The sequence below is a fragment of the Pseudophryne corroboree genome, chromosome 5 (assembly GCF_028390025.1).
Source record: "Pseudophryne corroboree isolate aPseCor3 chromosome 5, aPseCor3.hap2, whole genome shotgun sequence".
NCBI classification, from domain to species: Eukaryota; Metazoa; Chordata; class Amphibia; order Anura; family Myobatrachidae; genus Pseudophryne; species Pseudophryne corroboree.
The window spans coordinates 399,310,603-399,331,047 of record NC_086448.1 but is presented as its reverse complement, the minus strand read 5'-3'; the positions used below and the strand labels follow the sequence as shown (position 1 = coordinate 399,331,047).

The window sequence follows — 20,445 nt, the reverse complement described above, 5'->3', positions numbered from 1 at the left end:
CTTCACTTCCTACAGTCAGAAGTGACTTTGGGCCTGAAATTGGGTTCCATTAAGGTCCAGATTTCTGCCCTATTCATTTTCTTTCAAAAAGAGCTGGCTTCTCTACCTGAAGTTCAGACGTTTGTGAAGGGAGTGCTGCATATTCAGCCTCCTTTTGTGCCCCCGGTGGCACCTTCGGATCTTAACGTGGTGTTGAGTTTCCTGAAATCCCACTGGTTTGAGCCACTCAAAATGGTGGAATTGAAATATCTCACGTGGAAGGTGGTCATGCTACTAGCATTGGCTTCGGCTAGGCATGTTTTAGAATTAGCGGCTTTGTCACATAAAAGCCCCTATCTGGTTTTCCATGCGGATAGAGCAGAATTGCGGACCTGTTCACAATTTCTGCCAAAAGTGGTTTCATCCTTTCATATAAACCAACCTATTGTGTTGCCTGTGGCTACTACTGACTTGGAGGATTCCGAGTTACTTGATGTGGTCAGAGCTTTGAAGGTTTATGTAGCCAGAATGGCTAGGGTCAGCAAAACAGAATCTTTGTTTATACTGTATGCTTCAAACAAGCTTGGTGCTCCTGCTTCAAAGCAAACTATTGCTCGCTGGATCTGTAATACGATTCAGCAGGCTCATTCTGCGGCTGGATTGCCACTGCCAAAATCAGTTAAGGCCCATTCCACTAAGAAGGTGGGCTCTTCTTGGACGGCAGCCCGAGGGGTCTCGGCATTACAGCTGTGCCGAGCGGCTACTTGGTCAGGTTCAAACACTTTTGCAAAGTTCTACAAGTTTGATACCCTGGCTGAGGAGGACCTTGTGTTTGCTCATTCAGTGCTGCAGAGTCATCCGCACTCTCCCGCCCGTTTGGGAGCTTTGGTATAATCCCCATGGTCCTTACGGAGTCCCCAGCATCCACTAGGACGTTAGAGAAAATAAGATTTTACTTACCGGTAAATCTATTTCTCGTAGTCCGTAGTGGATGCTGGGCGCCCGTCCCAAGTGCGGACTTCTTCTGCAATACTTGTATATAGTTATTGCTGCAATAAGGGCTATGTTATTGTTACATCAGGGTTGAACTGATGCTCTGTTGTTGTTCATACTGTTGACTGGGTAAGTTTATCACAAGTTATATGGTGTGATTGGTGTGGCTGGTGTGAGTCTTGCCCTGGATTTCCAAAATCCTTTCCTTGTACTGTCAGCTCTTCCGGGCACAGTTTCTCTAACTGAGGTCTGGAGGAGGGACATAGAGGGAGGAGCCAGAGCACACCAGAATCTAAATTCTTTCTTGAAGTGCCCATGTCTCCTGCGGAGTCCGTCTATTCCCCATGGTCCTTACGGAGTCCCCAGCATCCACTACGGACTACGAGAAATACATTTACCGGTAAGTAAAATTTTATTTTTTCACAGCCTACCCCTAACTTTTCCTGAGGTGCCTAACCCTAACCCTCCCTCTCCGTAGCCTAAACCTAACCCCCTCACCCTTCTGCGGCTTACCTCACTGCAAAGCTGGCAGTCCTTCATTTGGAGTCCCTGCACCGGCATTGCGATCCATGTCGAGATTCCAGTGTCGTTATTCCAACTGCCAGGATCCCAAACGCTGTGATCTTCACCGGATCCCATGTCTATAACTTATCAATAAATTTGTGTGTGTCTGTTACTAATATGAACCATCAATTATTTGCCTGTGTCTTTGTTTCAGAGATGGCTTGAACCCAGCAAACCAATTAGAAAACAACTGAAAGGTATTTCTGACAAATCAAGCTCCACAGTTTTTGGAGTATCATTTGCTGTGCCCTACTGTCCACCTTTCAAGGTTTATGGATATACTGTCTAAACTTTATTATCTATCTAGCCCTCGCAACACCTTGGAATATAGGTTATAGACATATATTCAACATGCAGCTCTCCAGCTGCCGTGGAACTACACATTAGGGCATGCAAAAACTGTGGCAGGACATGCTGGCATGTGTTCCACAGCAGCTAGAGGGCACATGTTTAATACCCATGTTATAGGCTATACCCATGTATTAGGCAGTTGCATTCAGTGCAAATAACTCAACTGACTTTTATAGTAGTAATTTTAGGCTACATACATTATTATTATTATTATTAGTCTTTATATGGCGCCACAAGGGTTCCGCAGCACCCAATTACAGAGTAAATAAATAATCAAGACATGAAAACAGTGACTTATAGTTGAAGACATTATAGGACAAATATATAAACATAGCTACATCAGCAGATGACACTGACAGAAGTATCAGGGTGGCAGAAAACCGCTTGATTTAGTGCATTTCAAGATTATTAAAGTGAGAAAAGGATAAGCACATGAGGGAAGAAGGCCCTACTCGTGAAAGCTTAAAGAGTGTACGCACGGCTCTCTCGTGTGTATGCCCCCAACGATAGCGGTGCACGGTCCCACACGTCGCTATCTCCGGTGCTAGATTGGCCTGCATGCATGCACTATCTAGCACATCGCTAATTTCACCCGTTGGGTGAAATGAGCGGCCCCTCTACCCCTTCTCGCTCAGCACACATCGCGCTGTGCTGAGTGGGGGGAGAGATGTGTGCTGAGCAGTCAGTGACAGATCGCTCAGCACACATCTGTCTGCCCTTTACATTCTAAACGGAGGGGCAGACAGACTTGGGTGACACAGATGGGTGTAGACAGTAGGGCTATGTACACATTAGAACGATGGGATACAATAAGATATTGTGTACAATTTCCCTTGCTCTCCCGGACATGTGATATCTTCTGTACACCTTATATGATGTGACCTAAGATCATAAGATATCTTACATTGTATACCTCGTACACAAAACCAAAACAACCACATACTAATTAAAATAAGGGGCTGGAATTTTTCATGTAAGGGGCTGCACTATTCTAATGTTATATGAAGTGACCATTATTTTAGGTCTGTACAGTTGTGCTCTCCCTGACAGCACATCTGTGTCAGATCATGCTGGGGCTTGTAGTTTCACAGCAGCTGCACAAACAATGCATGCACAGACCTGGACAGAGACGCATTACAAACATTACAGTGGTAAGCTGCAGCAAAAGACTCTTTTTATCATTTAAAAACATGCCAAAAAACGCTGGAAATAGCCTTCAAAGCTTTATACATATTCTAAGAAACACTGGCTTGCTTGCTTCCTGTACTTGCTGCTCTCCTCTCTACACACCTCCTGTCTCACAGCAAGGAAGAGGAGGGGCCAGGCTGGCATCCAATTGTATATGATACCTTATGATCTTATGGTCGTATGTACACACTATACAATATGTGCAGAGCATCACCCAATATCTCATCATCAAGCATGCATTAAGGACTAGCAGACGATGTCTCATAAGATGCACAGGAGTGAGCATCTTACGACAGATCACGTGTATACATTGTACAATATTGTACTGAACTGAACTAAATCATTACAATCATGTACAATATTGCATAATGTGTATGGGCCCTTAGTAGCATTGAACAGAAGGTTAGGATGAGATTAGGATGGGTTTAGTGAAGAAGTGGGTCTTGAGAGCCCGTTTAAAGTTTTGTAGAGAGGTGAAGAGTCTAAGGGGGAGAGGTAGAGAATTCCAGAGAAAGGGAGCAGCACATGCAAAATCTTGGAGGTAAGAGTGGGAGAAAGTAATAAGTTGGTTGGAGAGGCGCTGTGCATTAGAGTAAACAGGACGTGTGGGAGATTGAAGGGAGATAAATCCGAGATGTAAATGGAAGAGGAATGGGTGAGGGATTTGTAGGCGAGTGTTAGAAGCTTGAATTGGATTCTGAAAGGGAAGTGAAGTGAGTGTAGGGCTTGTAGGAGAGGGGAGGTGGATGTGGTGGATTTGGTGAGGAAGATGAGCCCGGCTGTAGCATTGAGGATAGATTAGAGTGGAGAGAGGTATTTGTCAGGAATGCCAGTCAGGAGGAGATTACAGTAGTCTAGTCTGAAGGTGACCAGTGAGTGGATAAGGGTCTAGTAGCATCCTGGGTGAGAAAGGGTCTGATCCATACTTGCCTACTTTTAAAAACTAGTTTACAGGTGGTAGCAAAATGGAGCGCCATTGCGGGGAGGGGGGGGGGGGGGTGTTATGCTCCACCTATGGGCATATTTATTGACACTCAGGGGTGTGTCCTAGTACTTAAAGCAGCAATAAAGAAAAAAAAAGTATTAATATAGGTGCACTGTATGTTATGTACTGTGTACATTTGTTAGAAGATACGGAAAAGTAGAAAATCTATATACAGTACACTGGTGCGTTATTGTGTGTTTGTATAAACACACACATATACAGTATATATATATATATATATATATATATGTCAAAGGCGGTAGGACGGCACTCATGGGCAAAATATTTTAAAGAAAGAAACTAGACCAAGGACTGAAACGTTACAACCGTTTATGCAATATATATATATATATATATATATATATATAATATTTATACTGTATGTAGTAGAAAGTTAGAAAATGTACTGGACTATCCTTCTAATATATTTTCTGTGGCTCTGCCACCAAATAACAGAATGAGGGGATCCTGCCTGTATCACACCTGGAGAGAATAGTAGTATATACTCCTGGGTTACTCTAGAGAGAACAGAAGTGTATGCGCCTGGATTATATCAGAGGTAAACAGCAGTAGTGTATGTGCATGGGTGTGTATACTCTCTGGGAAGACCAGGCAGCTCCCTCATGGCTGCATCCCAGGGTCTGCACTAGCAATGAGTGAGTGTACCCATCCACAGCTGCACCAAAGTGTATATGAAATCCTAAGAGTACACTCAAATAAATAGAACCAGCGGTCAGGCAAGTTCTGTATTCTATACAAAAGTTTCCTCACACCTTCACCAAATCACATGCAAACAAAGAATTGAATAGAACTTAACCAGCGCTACTGCATATGATGGTCATGCAGGAGTTGTCGTCTCTTATTACACTCTCCTTTCTTAATTTTGGGTTCATCTGTAATTACCCAGTGGAGAGAAGATAATAATGCAAATATAGTGAATTACTATTTATCACATTAAAATGCAATTAACATCACATAAAACACATAAAAATTCCACACAAAAGTCAGATGATCCCAAGTGTTTAAACTTGTGCCAATTACTGGATGTAATGTGTCACAACTGAGGGCTGAGGCTGTCCGAGGGAAGCCTCAGTTGTAGGGACTGGTGTGTAAATGAACCGTGGAGGGGAGATTAGGTTCCTAGAAATGCAGTACGATTATATCACCATGAGCCGAAGGCGTGACCACAACAACGGAGTAAAATTATAAATAGTCATTTTATTGAACACACAGTATACAGTAACTCTTGGCATTGAGATATCTTCAACAGGGAGTGCAGAATAAAAATGCAGTACAGTTCCTGGGAATGCAACTGGTATTTGAGACTGTGGCTAAGCAGAACAAGATAATAAAGTCCTTGCTAATATCTGGATTTGGAAAGTCCTTTGCCACAGCTAACTGCTGTAATAAGGAACGGGCAGTACTGCACAGTAGATGGTAACCAGGAGATTGGAATAGGCACTGATACACGGAGGTTGAAATATTGTAGATAGGATTGCCAGAGACTATCGGACGGAACCGGTGTGAGGAGAGATGTGCTGAACTCACCACTAGAGCAACAGTTCGATGGCGAGCATCGATGGATACTTTGGTCTGATGTTGTGTGGTATGGTATACAGGGCGATGTATGTATACCGCTGGAGAGGAGATGAGGCACTGCTGAAGACAGATGGTAACACCCAACACTGCTGGAAGCGATGGAACGCTGGAAGCTGGAAGCCAGTGACAAATGAAGCTAGAGAGCGATGCAGTAGTGCAGAGCGATACAGGAATACCGCTGAAGGTGATATGAAGCAACACTGTAGGCAGATGGTAAGATCAATCACTGCTGGAAGCTGAAAGCGATGTGAATGACAAGCTGGAAGCCAGTGACACTTTACCACAGAAGCTAGAGTGCGATGCTGTAGATGACTGTAAACAATAATGATGCCAGGATACCGCTGGAAGCTGGAGGCAGAATAGAACCTGCGCTGGAAGCCGGTATCAGGATCGCAGTAGAAAGCCAGGAAGCAGGGCTGGAACACTGCAGGAGTCAGGCTGCACCGCAGAATGACAATTGGTGCCAGTCTCTTGGAGAAGCTGTATCACAGGAGCTGGAATACCTGGGAAGTCAAGCTGAGTATTCACCAAACAGGAGAGACACGTATGCAGGATTGACAACCAAAGCACAAACGATTATCCAGCCCTTGAGCAGGATATTTATCCCAGCTGGTGAGCAGGGATTGGCTGGATAATTACACAGAGTCCAGACTGCAGCGGATAGGAACAACATGTGAGAATCGGCAGTAATGGCGGCGGAGGCCGCAGAGGGCAGGAGATGCCATACTTTAAACAGATGAATGCTTACTGTAATGTTGCCATGTCAGCGCTGCAGCGCTCACAGAGGAGCACCTTTAGATTCAGACGTGCAGCGCGCTGCCCGCAGACAGCGCAGGTGGAATCCGGGCCTGGAACGCCGGGCCAGTCTCAGAAGGTACTTGGCAGGTAAATAATGGGGGCTAATAACCCGAATCGTGACATAATGTGAACAGTCAGAAGGCAGGTCAAAGAGCGCTTCTCTCGGTAAAAGGCCAGAGAGCTCAGCTGATGCAAGCTGAGTTGTTGACTACCAGATCTCGTCCCAGTCACACCACCTGGTTTCCTCTGCTGCAGGCCAACGCATTTATACCCCTGCTCTCTTTCAAGGTCCATCAATGTGTGGTAAATCAATCTCAAGTTTCCTACTATATACCCCTAAGCTACCAATCCGGTGCCGCCGTGTACACCTGACCATCTATCTATCTATCTATCTATCTATCTATCTATCTATCTATCTATCTATCTATCTATCTATCTATCTATCTATCTATCTATCTTTATAATAGTTCCATGATCCTCTGCTGCACACGGCGTGCATCCCTATCACTATAAATCGTTATGAAAACAGCAAGGATATGTCATTTCTGATGAGTCATCAAAAATATGTTTTAGCTATTGTTTACTGATCGGGTAAGTATTGGGCACATGCAGTGACAATATGATGCTTTTTAGAGTTGTCATATTGGTGGGTGAGCATTCAGATGGTGACCACACAGTGCTCTTACCTGTAGGAGCTCAGTGCTAGTGTGCTGGATCCTCATAGTTGGGGTGAAGGAGGGAAATATTGTGGGTCTTCGGAGGGGGCGGAGCCTGTGAGAGGGGCGAGGCCTTTGCTTCTAGATGGTGCATTTGCTGTATCAGGAAACTATTTTTTTTCCTGTCTCTGAGGGGTGGAGGGGAATCCTGGACCGTGCAAGGGGTGGGGCCTATGCAAGGGGCGGCCTCAGCTGTGGGATGGCTGCCGCCGCTGTACCCAGAGACAAAACTTTTCCCATCTCTGAGATGGGGGAAGACCCGGCCATAAGGAACGGAACTGCTGTTCTGCAACAGCTGATAGCTGTGGAGCAGGAAGAGTGCCTCTCCAACACGGCGCCTCCCTGCATTGCTAACCAACCCCGCACCCTCTTCGGGCCTCACACAGTGTACATCCCGATGACAGAAATTCACCTGGCAGATCTGTGGCAGGGTGCAGTTTCTGCCTGCAACTCCTGTCCCTCATTGAGTCCGACACTCACCACTACCAACAACAACGGCAATGACATCTCCCCTGCAGGCACCGCCCCCAGGAATTTCTGGACTTGCGCATGCACAGTTCAGATTTTCAGAGGTACCCGTAAAAACCGGGAGGGCTGGCAAGGATTGCAGGGTAGAGGGAGCCTCAATCAAAAAAGGGGAGCGGGTAGGCAAACCTGGTCTATTACCAGAAATATTTTTGAGATGAAAATGGCATACATATATTTTGTAACATATTTAACATCATTTAAACTGTTTTTTTCTTGTTCTAAATTCTCAATTTAGGTTTTCCATGCTGTCTTCTCTTCAGAGTGAGATTTTTCATACCAGACCCCAACACATTACAGCAGGATCAAACAAGGTAATACTTTTTTGTATTGTTGTATTTTTATCATTATTATTATTTAGTGTTACTGTTATTGAAATTCTATTTAGCTGATCTTATTTTCCTGATAGAAATCATGATTGGGTAATGATTGATGTCTTGTATGATTTTTTAATAGTTTATCCAATGTTTATCACTTGTGCTTTAGAACAGAGGGGCCTGTTCATGAAGCAGTGAAAACAGTGGAGAAGTGAGCCTGTGAAGAAGTTTCCCATGGCAACCAATTAGCTGCTCCGTACAATTGTATAGTATGCAAATTATAAATGTTACTTCAATGCTGATTGGTTGCCATGGTAAGCTTCTCCACTGGCTCTCTTCTCTTTACGTTTCACTGCTTCATGAATAGACCCCAGAATGTACTGTATTGAAATGATTTCTCTTACGTCCTAGAGCAGGCATTCTCAACCACGGTCCTCAAGACACACTAACAGTGCAGGTTTTAGTGATATCCAGGCTTCAGCACAGGTGACTTAATTAGTAGCTCAGTTATTTTGATTTAACCATTTGTGCTGCAGCCTGGATATCACTAAAACCTGCACTGTTGATGTGCCTTGAGGACTGTGGTTGGGAATGCCTGTCCTAGAGGATGCTGGCAGACCCTCCAACATGACCTGCCCCACTAGGTACAAAATACTCTGTTTCTGGACTTCCCTCTTAATTTATGATTTTCATCACCTGTGTTGAACTAGTTAAACGATAAGAAAGTTGTTTCTTCACAGGTGATGGCAATAATAAATTAAGAGGGAAGTCCAGAAACATAGCATTTTGTGCCTAGTGGGGCGGGTCATGTTGGAGGGTATGTGCTGGGGTCCATATTAGTACCATGGGGTGTAGATGGGTCCACCAGAAGCCATGGGATTTTTAAGAGTTTGATGGTGTCGGCCGGCTCCTCCCTCTATGCCCCTCCTACCAGACTCAGTTTAGAAAATGTGCCCGGAGGAGCCGGTCACAGCTAGGGGAGCTCTCCAGAGTTTCTCTAGTAAAAGTTTTCTAAGAGTTTATTATTTTACAGGGGAGGCTGCTGGCAACAGCCTCCCTGCTTCGTGGGACTTTGGGGGGGGGGGGGGGGGGGGGAGTAGTGTCCAACCCTCTGAGGTTAATGGCCACTATCTCTGCTGACAGGACACTGAGCTCCTGAGGGAAATGATCGCAAGCCCCATGAGGCGACCGCTCACTCCCGCAGCACGGCCGCCACCCCCTAACAGAGCCAGAAGAAAAAAGAGTGGTGAGTACTACATCGGTGGCCCGATAAGCGGGTAGCCGGTGCATATGGCGGCACAAGGGTGGGAGCGCAGCTGAAACACGCTGCGCTCCGGCAGTGCACAGTCGCACAGGCGCGTGAGGGGCGCTCTGAGCCGGCATAAGATCACCCTAAAACTGGTCAGCTAACTAACAGGGGTTAATCCCCACTGTTAGACCCAATACCTCAGGCCAGTATAAACAATAAAAAACGCGGGAGAGCTGCGCCATTACAGGTGGCGGGGCTTCTCCTCACAAGGGATACAGAATTCACTAGCGCCATTTCTCCCTCCCTGCAGATCTCAGTAGAACGCTGTGTATGTGTAAATTACCAATTTACCATGTCCAGGAACTATGTCCTGTGTGCTGTATATGTATGTGTGTATATGTATGTGTGTATATGTATGTGTGTATGTGTATATATATATATATATATAAATCCATAATAGTCCACACTCTGACTTTACAAACAATCGCTGGGGTAGGAAACAGACTGAGTCCCCATGACACGTCTCTTGCAATATAAATGTAGATACAGCAGGAGCATTCACCAGTCTTCTTAACTTGTTTAATGGCTCAAAATATTGGCATAACAGGAGTGGTCACATCAACGTTTCGGTCTCATATGAGACCTTTATCAAGAGCTTGATAAAGGTCTCATATGAGACCGAAACGTTGATGTGACCACTCCTGTTATACTGATATATTGATCCATTAAACAAGTTAAGAAGACTGGTGAGTGCTCCTGCTGTATCTACATTATATATATATATATATATATATATATATATATATATATAATTTTGTTAGAGGGAGTCTATACCATGTTCTGAAGACGTACAAATGCTCAGTTTTTGGGGCCCAACCTCTGTGGGTAACCTTAATTGGGGATAATATAATGAAGTATCTTCTGCTGAGAATAAGACAGAATTTTCTGTGAAAGTCAGGGTGGTTTTGAAGTATAAGTATTCAAGCCCCACAACCGTGCCTCGCACTCCACCTCATTCCTTAAAATGCACTTGCCAAGATAATGCAGGTAGTCTCAGATATCACCTCTGACATGTAACGGTATATATTGGGAAGGGGTGATGCAGCCCTGGTAGAGGGGTGCAACATATGATTGAGGCTATTAGGGATATTCTACAAATATTTGAGAAGACTATTCTGGATAAGGGATCTTAAATCCTTGATATCTTCCAGGCATCTAAGGAGTTAAACTCCCTAGGAAGTAAATCCCTAAAAGGTATCTATATTGTCAAAGAAGGTGGTCCTCTGTCCCTAGCACAGCCTCCCTAAAGGATTAGCTATTCGCATACTGAGACTACTCTCAAATCGCTGTACATTACTACATGCGTGACAGAGGCTCGCTATTCCTTGTACAGTACGGGCACCTTACTTGATGATTTAGATTCCATGTATAGGAGTGACATTGACTTGTTTTCATGTCACATACAGGATTCTGCAGACTTCATGGTGAAGACCATGAAGAAAATTCGCCTGCTTAACTGCAAGAACCTCAACTATGACAGTTTCGGCGCACAGGGGGCTGTAACTACGCCAGTGGACTGCAGATACAGAATCCAAGGAAGGTGTGGAAAGTCTGCCCTTCACTGGTAAGGCCCTGTTTAGGGACGCACTGGATACGGGGAGAGCCAACACAACTGCGGGTAAGTCGACATGTCTTTTTTCTGCACCTACACCGGCTAGGAGATTATAGCCTACACCTACACTGCAGTTCCTTCGGGCTGCAGGGTCAACACTGCGTAGGGATCAGGGAGGGAGGTGGGGGCGGATATATGATTCTTTAGTCATGACAGAGAAATATATTGCCTAGTCCCCTGGATAAACGATACAGGGCCCAGGGGTACAGACTGGAGTTGTCAAGAACTCTCACCTCACAGTTTCTTCAAATCAGGCTTATTGGGTTCTTAGACAGAAGGTACAATCCTTCAGGAAGCTATGCAGAACTTGGTACAAACACATATCATGAACCCTTCTTGAGGGTATTTGAGTTCATGATGGTTTCTCTGAGAGCGGTGATCTCAGATCAGGGGAAGGGACAATTTTTAGTATCCCTGGATGTCAGGGCTCAGTACCTTCACACTCCGATCTGTCCTCTTCACCAGGCCTATTAAGAAGGGACTGTCACTATCAGTTACAGGCACTGCCAATGGCGTGAGGGCATTCACTAAGGCTACGGTAGAGTTTATGCTCCTCCTCCGCAAGCAAGGAGTAGACATCGTATCTGGAGGTTCCCCAACATCTTCTAGGGATAGACTGTTGCACAGTATTCCTATCTATTAACTACTCAAGGATCATAGGGATCCTGCATCTTCCTAAATCTCTTTTGGAGCAGAAAGTAGTTTGCCCTTTCGAAGGATGGTTTTCGAGGTTTCTACCAGTAGAGAAAGAGTGTTGACACAGTCCTATGTCCGGCAAGTCCTAAAGCCAGCCCGGATATCAGTTTGTCAGTGTATTGCCTGCTAGAAGGAGTTGATAGTCTCCTGCGAGGCTTTGAAGCTCGGAAAATACCATGTAAGATTCTTCCAGCTGGATCTCTTGAACTAGTGGTCTGGGTCACATCTTCAACAATCCAGCACATGCGCCTGTAACTGTAAACCGAAATTTCTTCCTCTGGTGCCTGCAGACTTCTCAACTGCTCGAAGGCCGCAGGTTCGGGATTTTTTTTGAGATCTTCCGAGGCATAAGTGCGAGTCTCGGAGGTGGTAGAGCAGTCTCCATGAGGGAGACCTCCCACGGAAAGTGGTCAAGTCAGGAAAGCATCTTTCTGGTAAACATTCTGGAACTAGGGGCCATATACAACGGCCTTATACAGGTGGCATATCTTCTGCAAAATCAAGGCTTTCAGGTTTAGTCGGACTATGGTGGTCACTCCGAGTTGTTCGCTCGCTAGCTGCTTTTAGCAGCATTGCACACACTAGGCCGCCGCCCTCTGGGAGTGTATCTTAGCTTAGCAGAATAGTGAACGAAAGATTAGCAGTTCTGCTACTATATATTTTCTTGCAGTTTCTGAGTAGCTCCAGACCTACTCCTAGATTGCGATCAGCTCGGTCTGTTTAGTTCCTCGTTTGACATCACAAACACGCCCTGCGTTCTCCCAGCCACTCCCCCGTTTCTCCAGACACTCCCGCGTTTTTCCCTGACAAGCCTGCGTTTTATAGCACACTCCCGGAAAACAGTTACCACCCAGAAACGCCCCTTTCCTGTCAATCATTCACCGATCAGCATTGCGACTGAAAAGCGCCGCACGAACACCAGCAAATCTACTAAGTTTTATGTAATATAACTTAGCGCATGCGCTCTGCGTACCATGCGCATGCGCATTTAGCAACAAATCGCAGCATAGCGAAAATCGGCAACGCGCGAACAACTCGGAATGACCACCTATGTCTTAGTGGTGCCCTACATAAACCGACAGGGCAGAACGAAGAGCAGAGTTGCAATGGCAGAGGTAACTAGAATCCTCCTCTAAGCAGAAAGGCACGCAGTGGTGCTGTCAGCAATCTTCATTCCGTGAGTGGACAACTGGGAAGCGGACTTCCTCAGTAGGCATGATCTCCATCTAGGACAGTGGGGCCTCCATCCAGAGGTGTTCACGGAGGTGATAAGTTTTTGGGGTGTTCCTCAAATAGACATGATGGACTCCCAACTCAACAAGAAGCTTCGGAGGTACTGTTCCCCACGAGCAGTGGCGATGGACGCCCTGGTAACTACGTGGGTGTTCAAGTCAGTGTGCGTGTTCCCTCCATTTCCACTCATCCCAAGGATTCGAAAGCCCAAAAAGAGAACAAGAGTTCAGGCAATCCTCATTGCTCTGGACTGGCCAAGAAGAGCTTGGTACGCGGATCTTCTGGAGTTACTGCTGGACGATCCGGGACCTCTTCCTCTTCGAGAGAACCTGCTGCAACAGGGGCCGTTACCATGGCTATGGTTGACGGCATGGAAGTTGAACGCTAGATCTTGGCTCGGAAGGGCATTCTGAACAAAGGTATTCCTACCCTGATTCAGGCTTGGAAGGGAGTAACGTCTAAACATTACCATCGCATTTGGGAAAAGTATGTGTCTTGGTGTGAATTCAAGAAGTTTCCTACGGTGGAGTTTCAACATGGTCGGTTTCTCCTCTACATGCAAGAAGGTGTTGTTATGGGCCTGCGTTTGGGATCCATTAAGATCCAGATTTCAGCCTTATCCTTTTTCCTCCAGAAACCATTGGCTTCCCTCCCTAAGGGTCAGACTTTCTTGACAGGGGTTCTGCACATCCAGCTTCCCTTTTTGTCTCCTATGGCACCCTGCGATCTTAATGTGGTGTTCCAGTTCCTACAATCGGATTGGCTCGAGCCTCTCACGTGGAAGGCTGTCACATTGCTGGCCTTAGCTTCTGCTAGACGTGTGTCGGCATTGGGGGCTTTGTCGTGTACGAGCCCCTACTTAATCTTCGATGAAGATAGAGCTGAGGTCAGGACGCGTCCGCAGCTCCTTCCTAAGGTTGTGTTGGTTTTTCATATCAACCGACCTATTGTGGTGCCAGTTGCTACTGACTCCTCAATTCCGTCGAAATCCTTGGATGTTATAAGGGCTCTGAAAATCTATGTGAAGAGTACTGCTCATCACAGATAATCGGACTCTGTTTGTCCTGTATGATCCCAAGAAAATTGGGTGTCCTGCTTCTTAGCAGAAGATTTCTCGCTGGAGCAGGTTCACTATCCAGCATGCGTATTCTACGGCGGGATTCTCGTGTCCATAATCGGTTAAGGCCCACTCTGCTCGTGAGGTGGGTTCTTCATGGGCAGCTGCCCGCGGTGTCTCGGCTTTACAACTTTGCCGAGCGTTTACTTGGTCGGGGTTGAACACGTTTGCTAAGTTCTAGAAGTTCAATACTTTGGCCTCTGAGGACCTAAAGTTGGGTCAATCAGTTCTGCAGGAACCTTCGTGCTCTCCCTCCCGTTCTGGGAGCTTTGGTACATCCCCATGGTACTAATATGGACCCCAGCATCCTCTAGGACGTAAGAGAAAATAGGATTTTAATTACCTACCGGTAAATCCTTTTCTCGTAGTCCGTAGAGGATGCTGGGCGCCCGCCCAGTGCTTTGTTTTCCTGCATTACTACTTGATTAAGTATTAGTTCAGCTGTTACTGTTCCTCTTTTATGCATGGTTAGCTTGGTTTCTTCAGATTACCTGCTGATTGGAATGGTTGCTTCATGTTTCATGCTGGATAACATGTTTTTTTTCTTGTTGAATGATGGTTAGCATGGTTTCTTCATGTTACCTGCTTGTTGACATGGTTTCTTCATGTTTCATGAGGTTTTGCATGATTTCTTCATGGTGCATGCTGGTTAGCATGGTCTCTCCATATTGCATGCTGGTCAGCATGGTTTTTTTTTCAATTCGGTGTGAGCTGGTGTGAATCTCACCACTATCTGTGTAAATTCCTTCTCTCAAAGTTGTCCGTCTACTCGGGCACAGTTTCTAGACTGAGTCTGGTAGGAGGGGCATAGAGGGAGGAGCCAGCACACACTATCAAACTCTTAAAGTGCCCATGGCTACTGGTGGACCAGTCTATACCCCATGGTACTAATATGGACCCCAGCATCCTCTACGGTCTATAAGAAAAGGATTTACCGGTAGGTAATTAAAATCCTATTTTTACAACACACAAAAATTGAACAGTGCTGTGTAAGGCAATTTGTAACAATCCCTCCAACATTACAACTGTCACAGAATGAGAAATGTAGAGGCCTATATTAAATCCACAATATAATGTATTACTACAAATAAGTAAAACCAGGATCAGAACTACTAGCCCACTGTGATGAAGGGGCAAACGAAGGACAGCTGAGACACTTGGGCCAACTACGTGCCGATATGAACATGGCCAGCCCAACGAATACTCTAGTTAAGGAGCTGCATAAAGTGCTAAGCAAATGAAAACGCTTTACGCAGCTGTCAGCCAGAGCCAAATGAAAAAAGCTTCGCTCAATGAGACAGGACAGAGACGTGAGCCGGGCAGCCCAACCACTGACCTCACACCAGCTAGCATCAAATATCTGCACTGGACTCGGGCAGCGCCATGATACTGATGATGATAAATGTGCAGCCCCACAGAATTGGTGAACAGGAGGTAAGGCTGTGTAATAAGCAGGGAGGAAGGAGTCAGGGCATTGACTGGCTGTGATGAGCTAGGAGGTGACAGTGAAGCGTTAATTGGTTCACTGGTGCAGTGACAAAGTTTATGGGCAGAGCTGATGTGTCTGTCAAAGATGGTGATAGAAGAGTGTGTGGAGCTGACAGGTTACATGTAAGTGGAAAACGTTTTTTTTATGGACAGATTATTATTGTTTTTTAACCATCTTTATAATAAGCCATCTCTCCAACACCTTATTCTGATATAACCACACTCACTGCTCCAGCACCCCATTCTGCAACACCTACCACCATGTCTGCAGCACCCCGTTCTGACACTCCTAGTCAGACCCCCAGTCATCTCCCCAGTATCCCATTCTGACATCCCCAGTCATCTCTGTTATTAGCACATTCTCTGACACACCCTATCATCTCTCAGCACTCCATTCTGATACCCCCAACCACACTCCCTGCCCTAAATCCTCATTCAATGGGGGAGATTCAAATGTTTGAAAAGTCAGTTGGGAGTCTGTTTTTTCCTATCTAATGGACAGGAAAAAACAGACACCCAACCAACTATTCAAACATTTGAATTCCACTCTGATACTGCCAGCCATGTCCTCTCAGGCACTCCATTCTGATACCCCCAACAACACTACCTTCTCCAGCACCCCCAGTCTCATACACTCCTGGCCATCTATCAGCACCCAATTCTCTGATACCCCCAGCCATTTCTCCAGCACCCCATTCTGACACCCCGGCCTGTCTATCCAGCATCCACCACAATCCACCAGATTTGCTACAGTTTCCTTCCACAATCCAAATATATACAGTACTGCATGATAATAGCCTCCTGAAATAAATCACCCTAGTGTGTATGTGTGTTCATGTGATTAGGAATATAGATTGTAAGCTCCACTGGTGCAGGGACTGATGTGAATTACTGAGATATTCTCTCTACAGCAAAGCATAGTATATGTATGTGCACAAGTCACTAACTGCATTTTTGTTTTCTGAGGGACTGCCATCAGAAATTGTGGGGCCCAGGACTGACTAAATAGGCAGGGCCCCCACCTCCCCAATAATAATAATAAATAATAATAAATAATAATAATAATAATAATAATTAAAAAATATATATAAATATATAAAAATAAATATATATTTAAAAAAAAAAAAATCCTATGCACATATGGAGCAACATCATATTATGCCCCTTGCATCATATTAAGTCCTAACATTAATATCCCTGACATTGTATTATGCCCCCACAGTTATGCACTTGAGACCATATTATGCCCACACAGTATTTATGCCAGTGCTTGCTCATTGTCAGGTGTCCTGCTCATTGTCAGGCGATACCCCCACCCAGCCGCTGCTGCATGTCTGCCGTCCCTGCGGGGGTTACTGTTTGTGCCTGCCTGCTTCAAACTATTGAAAATGTCCCTCACAAAATGGCCACTGTTTCAGAGGAGACAGTTATTAAAGATACTAGAGTCTCCTCTAGTATCTTTAATAACTGTCACTTCTCAGACGGCAGCCATTTTGAGATGGACTGTTTCAAAAGAGTGCCGCAGGCGGACAGACGGAATGAGCAGGCCTTTCCTCTCTGTCAGACAGGTCAGGCCCGGGACAGCTGTGCCCCCAGTATCCCCCTGATGGCAGCCCTGCAAACTTTTGCACCTTGGCCCATCCTTCGCTAGTTACAACCACATATTTTATAATAATAAAATTAGCACAGTTCTAGTTTGATTATCTGTAAGCCATCTTAATTCCCACTAAGAATCAAGTTGATATGTACAAATTAGAGATGACCGGGTTCGGTTCTCAGAGAACCGAACCCTACCGGACTTTGCCATTTGAGTTCGGTTCCGAGCCAGACTCTGGTATTCCCGCCTGACAATTTTCACTCCAGTCTCGGAGAGTGTATTGAGAGGACGTGTCCTCAGTGTTCAGTGTCTGTGTGAGGGCGTGAAAGTGGGGTGGCGAGTCTTGTGCTGTGTTGTACTGTCCAGTGTAGTCAGTGTATTGTGCTGCATCAGTCCAGCCAGTCACAGTGTTGGTGTCCTCTGCTGCCATATATCCAGTGTAGTTGTATAAAGTGGCGCTGTCCTGTCCAGTGTAGTCAGTGTATTGTGCTGCATCAGTCCAGCCACTCACAGTGTTGGTGTCCCATGCTGCCATATATCCAGTGTAGCTGCTAGCTGTATAAATTGGTGCTGTGTTGTGCTGTCCAGTCCAGTTTAGTCAGTGTATTGTGCTGCATCAGTCCAGCCAGTCACAGTGTTGGTGTTCTCTGCTGCCATACTGTATATCCAGTGTAGCTGTATAAAGTGGTGTTGTGTTGTGCTGCATCAGACCAGTGGTAGTATCCTGTCCATCAGTCGTTCCAGTGATGAGGCAGTCACAGTGGTATACGCTGCTGCTATATGTCCACTGCTGCCGTATAATAATAATAATAATAACAACAACAAGTCCCTTACAGTGTTGTTGTTGTGTTGTGCTGCATCAGACCAGTGGTAGTGTCCTGTCCATCAGTCATTCCAGTGACGATATACGCTGCTGCTATATGTCCACTGCTGCTGTATAATAATAATAATAATAACAACAACCCCCACAAGTCCCTTACAGTGTTGTTGTGTTGTGCTGCTTCAGACCAGTAGTAGTGTCCTGTCTCATCAGTCATTCCAGTTATTCCTGTGCCACATATTGTCTCATATAACTACCAAAAAATAATGGAGAACAAAAATTTTGAGGATAAAATAGGGAAAAATCAAGAAGAACCACTTCCTCCTAGTGCTGATGATGCTGCCACTAGCCATGACATAGATGATGAAATGCCATCAACGTCGTCTGCCAAGGCCGATGCCCAATGATGATAGTAGAGGGCATGTAAAATCCAAAAAGCCAAGGTTCAGTAAAAACCAAACCAAAAAAATTAATTTAAATAGTCTAAGGAGAAATGTAAACTTGCCAATATGCCATTTACGACACGGAGTGGCAAGGAATGGCTGAGGCCCTGGCCTATGTTCATGGCTAGTGGTTCAGCTTCATATGACGATGGAAGCCCTCATCCTCCCGCTAGAAAAATTAAGAGTTAAGCTGGAAAGAGCACAGAAAAGAACTGTGCGTTCTGAGATGGTATCACAAATCCCCAAGGAGAGTCCAAGTGTGTCGGCGGTTGCGATGCCTGACCTTCCCAACACTGGATGGAAAGAGGTGGCTCCTTCCACCATTTGCACGCCCGCTGCAAGTGCTGGAAGGAGCACCCACAGTCCAGTTCCTGATATTCAAATTGAAGTTGTCAGTGTTGAAGTACACTAGGATGAGGATATGGGTGTTGCTGGCACTGAGGAGGAAGTTGAAGATGAGGATTCTGTTAAGTCAGGCATCGGGGGAGACACCTGTTGTCCTTGGGACGAAGAAGCCCATTGTGATGCCTGGGCAAACTACCAAAAAAGCCACCTCTTCGGTGTGGAATTATTTCTCCACAAATCTGGACAACAGGTGTCAAGCCATCTATTGCCTCTGTCAATCTGTAATAAGTAGGGGTAAGGATGTTAACCACCTAGGAACATCCTCCCTTATACGTTACCTGCTGCACATTCATCAGGACTCAAGTGAAGTTGTGAAACTTTGGGTATGAGCGTAAGCAGTCCACTGACGCCTAAATCCTCCTGTACCCCTTCAAGCTACACCACCAACTCCCTCAACATCAACTTCCTCCTCAGTCAGGAACGTCAGTAGTCCTGCAGGCCATGTCACTGTCAAGACTGAGGAGTCCACTCCTAACCAGGATTCTTCCGTAGGATCCTTGAGTGGTAAGCCTGCTGTTGCTGGCGCTGCTGTTGTTGCTGCTGGGAGTCGCTTGTCATCCCAGATGGGAAGTCGGAAGACCACTTGTACTACTTCCAGTAAGCAATTGACTGTCCAACAGTCCTTTGTGAGGAAGATGAAATATAACAGCAGTCATCCTTTTGCAAAGCGGATAACTGAGACCTTGATAGCTTTGTTGGTGTTAGACGTGCGTCCGATATCCGCCATTAGTTCACTGGGACTTAGAGAACTGTTTGAGGTACTGTGTCCCCGGCATCAAATCCCATGTAGGTTCCACTTCTTTACGCAGGCGATACCGAGAATGTACACAGACGTCAGAAAAAGAGTCACCAGTGTCCTACAAAATGCAGTTGTATCCAGTGTCCCCTTAACCACGGACATGTTGATAAGTGTAACAGGGCATACTAAGTACTATATGACTGTAACAGCCCACTGGGTAGATGTATGGCCTCCCGCAGCAACAACAGCAGCAGCACCAGTAGCAGCATCTCGCAAACGCCTACTCGTTCTTAGGCAGGATACGCTATGTATCACCGCTTTCCGTAATCGGCACATAGCTGACAACCTCTTACGGAAACTGAGGGACATCATTGCGCAATGGCTTACCCCAATTGGACTCTCCTGGGGATTTGTGATATTGGACAACGCCACCAATATTGTGCATGCATTACATCTGGGCCGATTCCAGCATGTCCCATGTTTTGCACATACAATTAATTTGGTGGTGCAGAATTTTTTGAAAAATTACATGGGTGTGCAGGAAATGCTGTCGGAGGCCCGAAAAATTGCAGGCCACTTTCGGCATTCTGCCACTGTGTGCCGAAGACTGGAGCACCAGCAAACACTCCTGAACCTGCACTGCCATCAACTGAAGCAAGAGGTGGTAACGAGGTGGAATTCAACACTCTATATGCTTCAGGGGATGGAGGAGCAGCAAAAGGCCATTCAAACCTATACATCCACCTACGATCTAGGCAAAGGAGTAATGCACCTGACTCAAGCGCAGTGGAGAATGATTTCCGTCTTGTGCAAGGTTCTCCAACCCTTCGAACTTGCCACACGTGAAGTCAGTTCAGACACTGCCAGCTTGAGTCAGGTCATTCCCCTCATCAGGCTTTTGTAGAAGCAGCTGGAGAAATTGAAGGAGGAGCCAAGACGGAGCGATTCCGCAAAGTATGTGGGACTTCTGG

At 45.7% G+C, this 20,445-nt stretch overlaps 1 protein-coding gene across 3 annotated transcripts in view; it reads left to right on the top strand.

Moving 5' to 3' along the window:
• PTPN3 (protein tyrosine phosphatase non-receptor type 3) overlaps positions 1-20,445 on the top strand; it is a 1,027,556-nt gene that overhangs the window by 263,758 nt on the left and 743,353 nt on the right. For all 3 annotated transcript variants that reach the window (XM_063922728.1, XM_063922729.1, XM_063922727.1), the window contains exons 4-5: positions 1,691-1,733; positions 7,937-8,012. In XM_063922728.1, coding sequence (XP_063778798.1) covers positions 1,691-1,733; positions 7,937-8,012 — 119 coding nt within the window. The remainder of the gene's footprint in view (positions 1-1,690; positions 1,734-7,936; positions 8,013-20,445) is intronic.